Source organism: Oncorhynchus clarkii, chromosome 20 (assembly GCF_045791955.1).
Source record: "Oncorhynchus clarkii lewisi isolate Uvic-CL-2024 chromosome 20, UVic_Ocla_1.0, whole genome shotgun sequence".
In the NCBI taxonomy this organism is placed as follows: Eukaryota; Metazoa; Chordata; class Actinopteri; order Salmoniformes; family Salmonidae; genus Oncorhynchus; species Oncorhynchus clarkii.
In genome coordinates, this window is record NC_092166.1 from 950,345 (window position 1) to 963,401 (window position 13,057).

The 13,057-nt window shown below is 40.2% G+C and overlaps 1 protein-coding gene across 3 annotated transcripts in view; it reads left to right on the forward strand.

The window, feature by feature from the left end:
* The first annotated feature begins 2,130 nt into the window (after positions 1-2,130).
* The window catches only part of LOC139375761 (FYVE and coiled-coil domain-containing protein 1-like), a 42,017-nt gene continuing 31,090 nt past the window's right edge, over positions 2,131-13,057 (forward strand). Inside the window, exons 1-6 of one of the 3 annotated variants that reach the window (XM_071117583.1) lie at positions 2,131-2,212; positions 2,778-2,900; positions 3,823-3,929; positions 4,070-4,195; positions 8,060-8,166; positions 8,714-8,857. In XM_071117583.1, coding sequence (XP_070973684.1) covers positions 2,840-2,900; positions 3,823-3,929; positions 4,070-4,195; positions 8,060-8,166; positions 8,714-8,857 — 545 coding nt within the window. In that variant the 5' untranslated portion in view covers positions 2,131-2,212; positions 2,778-2,839. The remainder of the gene's footprint in view (positions 2,213-2,777; positions 2,901-3,822; positions 3,930-4,069; positions 4,196-8,059; positions 8,167-8,713; positions 8,858-13,057) is intronic. The other 2 variants (XM_071117584.1, XM_071117585.1) reach the window with 2 other exon arrangements.

Here is a 13,057-nt window from a genome sequence, read left to right on the forward strand (position 1 = left end):
TTAGCTGGTCTGTCATAATATAATAGTGACAGTAGATTTAGCTGGTCTGTCATAATATAATAGTGACAGTAGATTTAGTCTGTCATATTATAATAGAGACTGTAGATCTAGCTGGTCTGTCATATTATAAGAGAGACAGTAGATTTAGCTGGTCTGTCATAATAAATAGAGACAGTAGATCTAGCTGGTCTGTCATAATATAATAGTGACAGTAGATCTAGCTGGTCTGTCATATTATAATAGAGACAGTAGATCTAGCTGGTCTGTCATATTATAATAGAGACAGTAGATCTAGCTGGTCTGACATAATATAATAGTGACAGTAGATCTAGCTGGTCTGTCATATTATAATAGAGACAGTAGGTCTAGCTGGTCTGTCATAATATAATAGTGACAGTAGATCTAGCTGGTCTGTCATAATATAATAGTGACAGTAGATTTAGCTGGTCTGTCATAATATAATAGTGACAGTAGATCTAGCTGGTCTGTCATTATATAATAGTGACAGTAGATTTAGATGGTCTGTCATAATATAATAGAGACAGTAGATCTAGCTGGTCTGTCATATTATAATAGAGACAGTAGATTTAGCTGGTCTGTCATAATAAATAGAGACAGTAGATCTAGCTGGTCTGTCATAATATAATAGTGACAGTAGATCTAGCTGGTCTGTCATATTATAATAGAGACAGTAGATCTAGCTGGTCTGTCATATTAAAATAGAGACAGTAGATCTAGCTGGTCTGACATAATATAATAGTGACAGTAGATCTAGCTGGTCTGTCATATTATAATAGAGACAGTAGATCTAGCTGGTCTGTCATAATATAATAGTGACAGTAGATCTAGCTGGTCTGTCATAATATAATAGTGACAGTAGATTTAGCTGGTCTGTCATAATATAATAGTGACAGTAGATCTAGCTGGTCTGTCATAATATAATAGAGACAGTAGATTTAGATGGTCTGTCATAATATAATAGTGACAGTAGATCTAGCTGGTGTGTCATAATATAATAGAGACAGTAGATCTAGCTGGTCTGTCATAATATAATAGTGACAGTAGATTTAGCTGGTCTGTCATAATATAATAGAGACAGTAGATTTAGATGGTCTGTCACAATAGAGACATCTGTCTAGAGAACGGCACTCTTTTTTCAGGCAGTATTTTCTGAGGTTCATTAGGAGAACATCATTGATTGGAGTTCACCTGTGGCAGATTTCCCCTCAGCCTCCAACTGTAACTAGGATACTTTGCTCTACAACCAAGATGCATGAACAGAGGAGCAAATATACATAAGCTAACAAAAATGTTCATTAACTCTTTCTCATATTCAGACCTATAATGCTTTATATTTCCTTTTTGATGCCTTATAATCAGTGGTGCAAAGTAAATAAGTGCAAGTACTTTAAAGTACTACTTAAGTAATTTTTTTTTAGGTATCTGTACTTTACTATTTATATTTTGACAACTACATTTCAAAAATAAAATAATTTACTTTTTACTCCCAAGCGTTTTCCATGTAGAGGATGCAACAGGTCCAGCACCTCATGAGTAAATGTCACTTGGCTTTTCTGATAGGAGTATTGGAGTTAGGAAGGTTGTAGGCTTAGATAGTTATTAACCTGTTTTATTCCAGGCTGAGTGGGACACTCTGAATAGCAGCATCTACTCTGGAAATAAAGAAACATTTATAAAACCGCTAAATCAATTTGCAAGTTTATTTTTGCATGTTGTTATTGTTTCTGCGTGTTGTAATGTCACCAGAGACAGCAGACAACCGAGTAACAGCTTTTTGATAATAACAATAAAACCAATCTTTTTTTATATGCAAAAAAGATGACATCATCTATTGTTTACAAGCTCTTTTGAATGTTTTATTTTAGTTTGTACCTCTCTTACAAATGTTTTTTTATCAATACATTTTAATCCTCTATTATTTGATATTTTTGGTGTGTATAATTTTCAATTACATTCTATTGGTTTGAATTGTGTTGAGTTGTGAAACTTTCAGTGTGACACTGGGACATGTCACATGACTTCAGTCTGCTGGTTTATTTACCTAATATTCTGCAAACTAACTATGCTGGCTGGGACGATATTGCGCGCAGCTATTGGCTAATGAAGGTGTCATTCATTATGAATGCCCAGCCTTAACGGTAGCATGTTCACTCCTGCTGTAAACTCGGGAACTGCCTGAGAATCTCTACAAGTACGTTTACTTCTGATTATATCTAATAAACTAGGTTGTCTGTATTAATGACAACCTATATCTGTATCAGCTGTTGGCTGCCAGAGCTTGTAGCCTCGGAACAGCAGGTACATGTTCCTGTCTGCGACTGCACTCTCAATATCTCTGTTTATTTAGGAACGTAGCCCGACGACACTGACTGAAATGTGGTCCAAAAATACCAAACAACGATAGAGCTTTAATACGCTTGTGATTTTGTTGTACCAAAATATTAGTCAAATGTACCAAGCCATTACGTCAGTGGGAAGCCCACTGCTGTGTGATGTCATTATTGGGAGACGAGGATCACTGAATACTTTTGTTGTCGCCGTTTTGTTCTCTCTGTCTGCTGATCGATATGATGATGATGATGAGTACAATCGAATTGGAAGTATTTGTTTAATTGCATGAATAGAGAAAACAACAACAGTAGTAGTGACAGGATGGGGATGCTGGGATCTGGATAATGTTTAGGATTATTTACAGAGGTTGTTATTGTAGTCTACATTATAAACTGTGCCAATGCTCTTTGTGTGATTCTTTGCAGCCGGTTGCAGACTCCTTGACCCCCCCCCCCCCATCCTTACTACTGATCTCAGCACCACCATCATGTGTAACAAGACATCAGTAGGAGAGAACCAACTCCAGAGGATTATCAGAGATCTACACGGTATCTATTTTACAGTTCGCCACATGTGTCTGTGTGGATCCATCCATATCAGTGGAGGCTGCTGAGAACGGCTCATAGTAATGGCTGGCATGGAGTCAATGGAATGGAGTCAATGGAATGGTATATAAACACATGGTTGATTCCATTCCATTGACTCCATTCCAGCCATTATTATGAGCCGTCCTCCCCTCCACAACCTCCACTGATACATAAGTAGCTGCCAAAATAATGAAAACACTTGAGTAAATGAGGGACACAAAGTAAATTGAAAGCATGTTGTGGTTCCTGAGTTAATTAAGCAATTAACAAGCTTAGGGTCATGTATAAAAATGCTGGGCAGGCCATTGTTATGGATACCAGGACAATGCCCCCATCCACAGGGCACAGGTAGTCAGTCACTGGATGGTTTGATGAACAAGAAAACGTTGTAAACCAAATGCCATGGCCGTCTGTCACCAGAAAAATCCAATTTAATAATAATGGGAGATTCTGGAGTGGCGCCTGACAGTGTTTTTTACCATCAACAAAACACCAAAGAATGATGTCACATCCCTCCAATAGAGTTCCAGACACTTTTAGAATCTATTCCAAGGTTCATTGAAGCTGTTCTGGATTTTGACACCTTTAATTAACTAGGCAAGTCAGTTAAGAACAAATTGTTATTTACAATGACATCCTACGACGCTGGGACAATTGTGTGCCGCCCTATGAGTCACACGCTTGATGTAGCTATTGCGTGCTAGGAATATGGGACCAAATACTAATCTTTTGACTATTTTATTTATAAGAAACTTTTAGGTGTGTCAATAGTTTTGACACCTAACCTGATTTTGACTGCGTCCGTGTTGGTGTGTGGTGCATCAAGGTTGAAGTGATGAAGCTATAGCTTGTGTACATGTGTGTTGTGTATCTGAACCTGTAGAAGCAGTGACTGAGCTGAGTAAGGAACACAGAGAGATGGGTGAACCAATCACAGACGACAGCCCCAACCTGCATAAACTGTCCTACAAACTAGAGTACCTGCTACAGGTAATACACACAGAAACTCACTCTCTCTCATAAACTGCTAGGATACTGGAAAGCTAAATGATCTTAGATAGGACCTCAAGGTTTTCCTGGGAAAACTCCAGGGCCTGTGAATCTGAGCTGTTGTTGTGTGTTTACATCAGTTTGACCAGAAGGAGAAGGCAGATTTCCTAGGCAGCAGGAAGGAGTACTGGGATTACTTCAGAGAGTGTCTTGCCAAGACCAGAGGAGTTAATGACGGCCTGCGGTTTGTCAAGGCTATACCAGAGGTAATCCTCACTCAGACACAAACCGATGAAGGCAATTGTCCAGCAAAATGGCAGCGGTCACCGCAATAACCATTCTAATAGCAATTTGTATTTTTTTAAATACATAATATTTTTTTGCTGTTCGAAGGTTTTTCTGTTTTTCTGACTGTATATGCTGCCATAAAAATATATGCTGCCATAAAAATATATGCTGCCATAAAAATAGTCAATAATGGCATAATGTGTGGACTGGCGGCCATTGCAAGTGTAAACATAGGAGCTAAGCAGTAACTGACGTTACAAAATAGACATCCCATCGCATGAGCCACATCAGTTAACATCATGTGAAAGAACATTCTTCATTACCATGGAAATGGTTGCGTCACAATACCAGACAGCCATTGTTTACCAGTCATATTACCAGGGTTAGAGGTTCTATTCATTCTATTTACCAGTCATATTACCAGGGTTAGAGGTTCTATTCATTCTATTTACCAGTCATGTTACCAGGGTTAGAGGTTCTATTCATTCTGTTTACCAGTCATATTACCAGGGTTAGAGGTTCTATTCATTCTATTACCAGGGTTAGAGGTTCTATTCATTCTATTACCAGGGTTAGAGGTTCTATTCATTCTATTTACCAGTCATATTACCAGGGTTAGAGGTTCTATTCATTCTATTTACCAGTCATATTACCAGGGTTAGAGGTTCTATTCATTCTATTTACCAGTCATGTTACCAGGGTTAGAGGTTCTATTCATTCTGTTTACCAGTCATATTACCAGGGTTAGAGGTTCTATTCATTCTATTACCAGGGTTAGAGGTTCTATTCATTCTATTTACCAGTCATATTACCAGGGTTAGAGGTTCTATTCATTATATTTACCAGTCATATTACCATGGTTACAGGTTATTTTCATTCTATTTACCAGTCATATTACCAGGGTTAGAGGTTCTATTCATTCTATTTACCAGGGTTAGAGGTTCTATTCATTCTATTACCAGGGTTAGAGGTTCTATTCATTCTATTTACCAGTCATATTACCAGGGTTAGAGGTTCTATTCATTCTATTACCAGGGTTAGAGGTTCTATTAATTCTATTTACCAGTCATGTTACCAGGGTTAGAGGTTATATTCATTCTGTTTACCAGGGTTAGAGGTTCTATTCATTCTATTACCAGGGTTAGAGGTTCTATTCATTCTGTTTACCAGTCATATTACCAGGGTTAGAGGTTCTATTCATTCTATTACCAGGGTTAGAGGTTCTATTCATTCTATTACCAGGGTTAGAGGTTCTATTCATTCTATTACCAGGGTTACAGGTTATTTTCATTCTATTTACCAGGGTTAGAGGTTCTATTCATTCTATTACCAGGGTTAGAGGTTCTATTCATTCTATTAGCAGGGTTAGAGGTTCTATTCATTCTATTTACCAGGGCTAGAGGTTCTATTCATTCTATTACCAGGGTTAGAGGTTCTATTAATTCTATTTACCAGTCATGTTACCAGGGTTAGAGGTTATATTCATTCTGTTTACCAGGGTTAGAGGTTCTATTCATTCTATTACCAGGGTTAGAGGTTCTATTCATTCTGTTTACCAGTCATATTACCAGGGTTAGAGGTTCTATTCATTCTATTACCAGGGTTACAGGTTATTTTCATTCTATTTACCAGGGTTAGAGGTTCTATTCATTCTATTACCAGGGTTAGAGGTTCTATTCATTCTATTACCAGGGTTAGAGGTTCTATTCATTCTATTTGCCAGGGTTAGAGGTTCTATTCATTCTATTTACCAGTCATATTACCAGGGTTAGAGGTTCTATTCATTCTATTTACCAGTCATATTACCAGGGTTAGAGGTTCTATTCATTCTATTTACCAGTCATATTACCAGGGTTAGAGGTTCTATTCATTCTATTTACCAGTCATATTACCAGGGTTAGAGGTTCTATTCATTCTATTTACCAGTCATATTACCTGGGTTAGAGGTTCTATTCATTCTGTTTACCAGTCATATTACCAGGGTTACAGGTTCTATTCATTCTATTTACCAGTCATATTACCAGGGTTAGAGGTTCTATTCATTCTATTACCAGGGTTAGAGGTTCTATTCATTCTATTTACCAGTCATGTTACCAGGGTTAGAGGTTATATTCATTCTGTTTACCAGGGTTAGAGGTTCTATTCATTCTATTACCAGGGTTAGAGGTTCTATTCATTCTATTACCAGGGTTAGAGGTTCTATTCATTCTGTTTACCAGTCATATTACCAGGGTTAGAGGTTCTATTCATTCTATTACCAGGGTTAGAGGTTCTATTCATTCTATTACCAGGGTTAGAGGTTCTATTCATTCTATTACCAGGGTTACAGGTTATTTTCATTCTATTTACCAGGGTTAGAGGTTCTATTCATTCTATTACCAGGGTTAGAGGTTCTATTCATTCTATTACCAGGGTTAGAGGTTCTATTCATTATATTTACCAGGGTTAGAGGTTCTATTCATTCTATTTACCAGTCATATTACCAGGGTTAGAGGTTCTATTCATTCTATTTACCAGTCATATTACCAGGGTTAGAGGTTCTATTCATTCTATTTACCAGTCATATTACCAGGGTTAGAGGTTCTATTCATTCTGTTTACCAGTCATATTACCAGGGTTACAGGTTCTATTCATTCTATTTACCAGTCATATTACCAGGGTTAGAGGTTCTATTCATTCTATTACCAGGGTTAGAGGTTCTATTCATTCTATTTACCAGTCATATTACCAGGGTTAGAGGTTCTGTTCATTCTATTTACCAGTCATATTACCAGGGTTAGAGGTTCTATTCATTCTATTACCAGGGTTAGAGGTTCTATTCATTCTATTTACCAGTCATATTACCAGGGTTAGAGGTTCTATTAATTCTATTTACCAGTCATGTTACCAGGGTTAGAGGTTCTATTCATTCTATTACCAGGGTTAGAGGTTCTATTCATTCTATTTACCAGTCATATTACCAGGGTTAGAGGTTCTTATTCATTCTATTTACCAGTCATGTTACCAGGGTTAGAGGTTCTATTCATTCTATTTACCAGTCATATTACCAGGGTTAGAGGTTCTATTCATTCTATTACCAGGGTTAGAGGTTCTATTCATTCTATTTACCAGTCATATTACCAGGGTTAGAGGTTCTATTCATTCTATTTACCAGTCATGTTACCAGGGTTAGAGGTTCTATTCATTCTATTTACCAGTCATATTACCAGGGTTAGAGGTTCTATTCATTCTATTTACCAGTCATATTACCAGGGTTAGAGGTTCTATTCATTCTATTTACCAGTCATATTACCAGGGTTAGAGGTTCTATTCATTCTATTTACCAGTCATATTACCAGGGTTAGAGGTTCTATTCATTCTATTTACCAGTCATATTACCAGGGTTAGAGGTTCTATTCATTCTATTTACCAGTCATATTACCAGGGTTAGAGGTTCTGTTCATTCTATTTACCAGTCATATTACCAGGGTTACAGGTTCTTTTCATTCTATTTACCAGTCATGTTACCAGGGTTACAGGTTCTATTCATTCTATTTACCTGTATTATTGACTGTATGTTTGTTTATTCAATGTGTAACTCTGTGTTGTTGTTTGTGTCGCACTGCTATGCTTTATCTTGGACAGGTCGCAGTTGTAAATGAGAACTTGTTCTCAACTAGCTTACCTGGTTAAATAAAGGTGAAATAAAAAATAAAACAAAGTGACTGGACTATTCTGGCTGCCTGATGCGTATATACAGCCATTGTAGCACCTTCCACTTCTGAAACAGTTTGATGTCAATTCCTATAAGCTTTGAACTTGAACTCTGTCATGAATCCATCCTGTCTTCTGTTGTGTTACAGTTAAAGACGTCCCTGGGTAAAGGTAGAGCGTTTCTCCGCTATTCTCTGGTCCATCAGCGTCTGGCTGATACCCTACAACAGTGTCTACTCAACCACAAGGTTACCAGGTACACACACACACCGCACGGACACACACACACCGCACGGACACACACACCGCATGGAGACACACACACACCGCACGGACACACACACCGCACGGACACACACACACACAAACACACACAACTGGCTTCCTTGCCCAGCTGGATAAAAAGGAGACCCAGTACAGTGTATTGAAGCAGTATATGTCCAATATACCACAGCTAAGGGCTGTTGTCTGCTCGACGCTACACAGAGTACCTGCATAAAGCCCTTAGCCGTGGCTATTATAAACTGGTTACCAACGTAATTAGAGCAGTAATACCCGTGGTATACGGTCTGATATACCATGGCTGTCAGCCAATCAGCATTCAGGGCTCGAACCACCCAGTTTATTATTGTATATAAAGTATTTTATAACTGTGATGTTTCCCTTCCTCTGTTCAGTTTAGTTTTACTTCCTTAATGTCACTGTAGTCTGTCTTCCTCTCTCATATCCCACCAAAGCCAAATGTCATCCCTTTTGTCAGTCTCTTTCTTTTCTAATAGCTTGTGTGTGTGTGTGTGTTCCAGTGAGTGGTACTTTGCTCGCAGTCCCTTCCTGAAGTCTCACCTCAGCAGTGACATCATCAGTCACCTGTATGTTCTCAACGAGGTCCAGTTTGATGTGGCATCCAGAGGTCACGACCTCGATGCTGATTGGCCCACATTCGCCAGGTAATACGCTTTTGTTTACCATTAATAGGAGTGGTCAGTAATCACCCCACGGTATCTCCTGGTGATCACTTCCTGGTCTCCATAGAATGGTACCAGCTACAGGTACCTCAAAACATCTAATCCAATCACATTGTATTTGTCATATGCGCCGAATACAACAGGTGTAGGGAGACCTTACCGTGAAATGCTTACTTACAAGTGTCGTGTCTGGACTACCATTAAATGTGAAGACTTATTTATATCAAATCAGATCTCTATGTTTAATTATTACGTGATTAAACTATTCATGTGAACATTAATTAACTAGGAAGTCGGGTCACCACGGAGAATGTTGAGATTTACAGAGTTTATAATTTTCCGAATATAACTTTTCAGATATTTTAATAGCTGATCGTTTAGTCTCATTGTTATTATTACCTCATCAGTTCTCATTACTGAACGTTGCAAACCCTTGAATATCTGCACGAACCCTAGCCTAAATTTATGAATCAGCGATACAAATTGGCATAATTATTTATTTACTAACCAACTAAATGATCACACAGATTGGTAGACAAAGGAAACGGGTGGGGACTGCGAAAGAGCGGGAAAGACAAAATGGATGAACAACACACAGAGGATAATTGTACTCATTGACATGCTAATACTTTGCACATGAACGGACGCTCATTCTGAAAGAAATTACAATGTACATATTTACGCTTGTATGTCGTTGTTGTCTCTCTGTTGAAAACACTTGATCGTCCTGTAGGGTTCATCAGAGTCTCTCTGGTTAACTTTCCCAGAAGTCAATGTCTTTCGTGGTTGTAGGTGGTTAGAATGGTTACTTCAGAGTATCATTCGGAAATGTGTTCATAGACTAGATGCGTCGGTGGTTGTCGGTATTCTCGTACTAGACTTATGTAATTTCTAGCTGCAGACTAGTAATTATGCGTCTAATATTTGCTCTTATTCTGTCGTGATCGACAGTCTGAGTTGAACCATTTCCAGCTGTGTAGCCAAAACTACAGCTGTATGGTCTAATGGTCAATAGAATTGTAGTCATTCCAACGTGGGCACTCTGTCCCGGCGTTCTCTGACTTAATGTAGATTTTGTAAGAAGTGGGTTTCATACTCTGGAAAAAAGGGTGGTTCTTTGATGTGTAATGTGATGTCTGGGCTAACGGGGGTGTGGCCACTGACTAGTTAATCTTTATATGAAAATTCATACTATCATTTAGAAACTTAATATCACATCTTTTCACAGATAGTTTCATGTTTAATCACATTCGTTTCACATTTAGATGTAAACCGTTGGTAAATGTACCCCTTAACTCTATCTCTTATGTCTGTTTCCTGTCCCTCATGATGTCACCAAATGAAACACACTCATCATAACTGTCCCTTAAGTGACCACGTACCATTCCCACATTCTTAAAAGTAAAAATATTGTTTAATTCTCCCATTTTGAGGATAAGGAGTTTGGCCAAGTCTCTCCCTGTGTCCCACAGTCACACATTCCAATCTCAAAACTACAGACCCAGAAGTATTTATGACTGCCATAAACTGTGGAGAAAGAGAGAGAGGGGGGGTGGGGCTATTTGTATTTATTATGGATCCCCATTAGCTGCTGCAAAAGCAGCAGCTACTCTTCCTGGGGTCCAGCAAAATTAAAATTAAGGCTATGATCCTCCCCCCAGGGCACGTCATGACACAAGGCCTTAACCAACAATGCAGTTTTCAGAAAATAGAGTTACGAAAATATTTACTGAATAAACGAAAGAAAAAAACTTACAGAATGAAATACTAATAACAAGGCTATATACAGGGGATACCGTACCGAGTCAATGTGCGGGGGTACCGGTTAGTCGAGGTCATTTGTACATGTAGGTAGGGGTAAAGTGACTATGCATAGATAATAAACTGTAAGTAGCAGCAGTGTAAAAACAAAGGGGTGGAGGGGGGGGGGGTCAATGCAAATAGTCCGGTGGCCATTTGATTAATTGTTCAGCAGTCTTATGGCTTGGAGGTAGAAGCTGTTAAGGACCCTTTTGGTCCTAGACTTGGCGCTCCGGTACCGCTTGCTGTGCAGTAGCAGAGAGAACAGTCTATGACCAATTTTTGGGCCTTCCTCTGACACCGCCTAGTATATAGGTCCTAGATGTCAGGAAGGTTGGCCCCAGTTATGTACTGGGCTGTACGCACTACCCTCTGTACCTCCTTACGGTCGGATGCTGAGCAGTTGCCATACCAGGTGGTGATGCAACTGGTCAGGATGCTCTCGATGGTGCGGCTGTAGAACTTTTTTCGTATCTGGGGACCCATGCCAAATCTTTTCAGTCTCCTGAGGAGAAAAAGCGTTGTCATGCCCTCTTCACGTCTGTCTTGGTGTGTTTGGACCATGATAGCTCGTTGGTGATGTGGACACCAAGGAACTTGAAACTCTCGACCCATTCCAATGTAGCCCCATCGATGTGAATGGGGGCATGTTTGGCACTCCTTTTCCTGTAGTCCACGATCACCTCCTTTGTCTTGCTCACATTGAGGGAGAGGTTGTTGTCCTGGCACCACACTGCCAGGTCTCTGACCTCCCTATAGGCTGTCTCATCGTTGTCGGTGATCAGGCCTACCACCGTTGTGTCGTCAGCAAACTTGATGGTGTTGGAGTTGTGTTTGGCCACGCAGTTGTGGGTGAACAGGGAGTACAGGAGGGGACTAAGCACACAACCCTGAGAGGCCCTTGTTTTGAGGATCAGCGCAGCAGGTGTTGTTACCTACCCTTACAACCTGGGGGAGGCCCGTCAGGAAGTCCAGGATGCAGTTGCAAAGGGAGGTGTTTAGTCCCATGGTCCTTAGCTTAGTGATGAGCTTTGAGGGTACTATGGTGTTGAACGCTGAGCTGTAGTCAATTAATAGCATTCACACATAGGTGTTCCTTTTGTCCAGGTGGGAAAGGGCAGTGTGGAGTGCAATAGAGATTGTGTATCTGTTTGGGCTGTATGCAAATTGGAGTGGGTTTCTGGGATAATGGTGTTGTGAGCCATTACCAGCCTTTCAAAGCACTTCATGGCTACAGACGTGAGTGCTAAGGGTCTGTAGTCATTTAGGCAGGTTGCCTTTGTGTTCTTGGGCACAGGGACTACAGTGGTCTGCTTGAAGCATGTTGGTATTACAGACTCAATCAGGGACATGTTGAAAATGTCAGTGAAGACACCTGCCAGTTGGTCAGCACATGCCTGGAGCACACGTCCTGGTAGTCCGTCTGGCCCTGCAGCCTTGTGAGTAAGACGTTTAAACAGGTTAACATACACAAGGCTGCGGAGAGCGTGATCCCACAGTCGTCCGGAACAGCTGATGGTCTCATGCATGCCTCAGTGTTGCTTGCCTCGAAGCAAGCATAGAAGTGATTTAGCTCGTCTGGTAGGCTCCTGTCACTGGGCAGCTCGCGGCTGTGCTTCCCTTTGTAGTCTGTAATAGTTTTGCAAGCCCTGCCACATCTGACGAGCGTCGGAGCCGGTGTAGTATGATTCAATCTTAGCCCTGTATTGACGCTTTGCCTGTTTGATGGTTCGTCGCAGGGCATAGCGGGATTTCTTGTAAGCTTCCAGGTCAGAGTCCCGCACCTTGAAAGCGGCAGCTCTACCCTTTAGCTCAGTGCGAATGTTGCCTGTAATCCATGGCTTCTGGTTGGGGTACAGTGGGGCAAAAAAGTATTTAGTCAGCCACCAATTGTGCAAGTTCTCCCACTTAAAAAGATGAGAGAGGCCTGTAATAAATCATAGGTACACTTCAACTATGACAGACAAAACGAGAAAAAAAATCCAGAAAATCACCAGCAAGGGCATTGAAGATGAAACGTGGCTGGGTCTTTCAGCATGACAATGATCCCAAACACACCGCCCAGGCAACAACGGAGTGGCTTCATAAGAAGCATTACAAGGTCCTGGAGTGGCCTAGCCAGTCTCCAGATCTCAACCCCATAGAAAATCTTTGGAGGGAGTTGAAAGTCTGTGTTGCCCAGCAACAGCCCCAAAACATCACTGCTCTAGAGAAGATCTGCATAGAGGAATGGGCCAAAATACCGGCAACAGTGTGTGGAAACCTTGTGAAGACTTACAGAAAACGTTTGACCTCTGTCATTGCCATCAAAGGGTATATAACAAAGTATTGAGATAAACTTTTGTTATTGACCAAATACTTATTTTCCACCATAATTTGCAA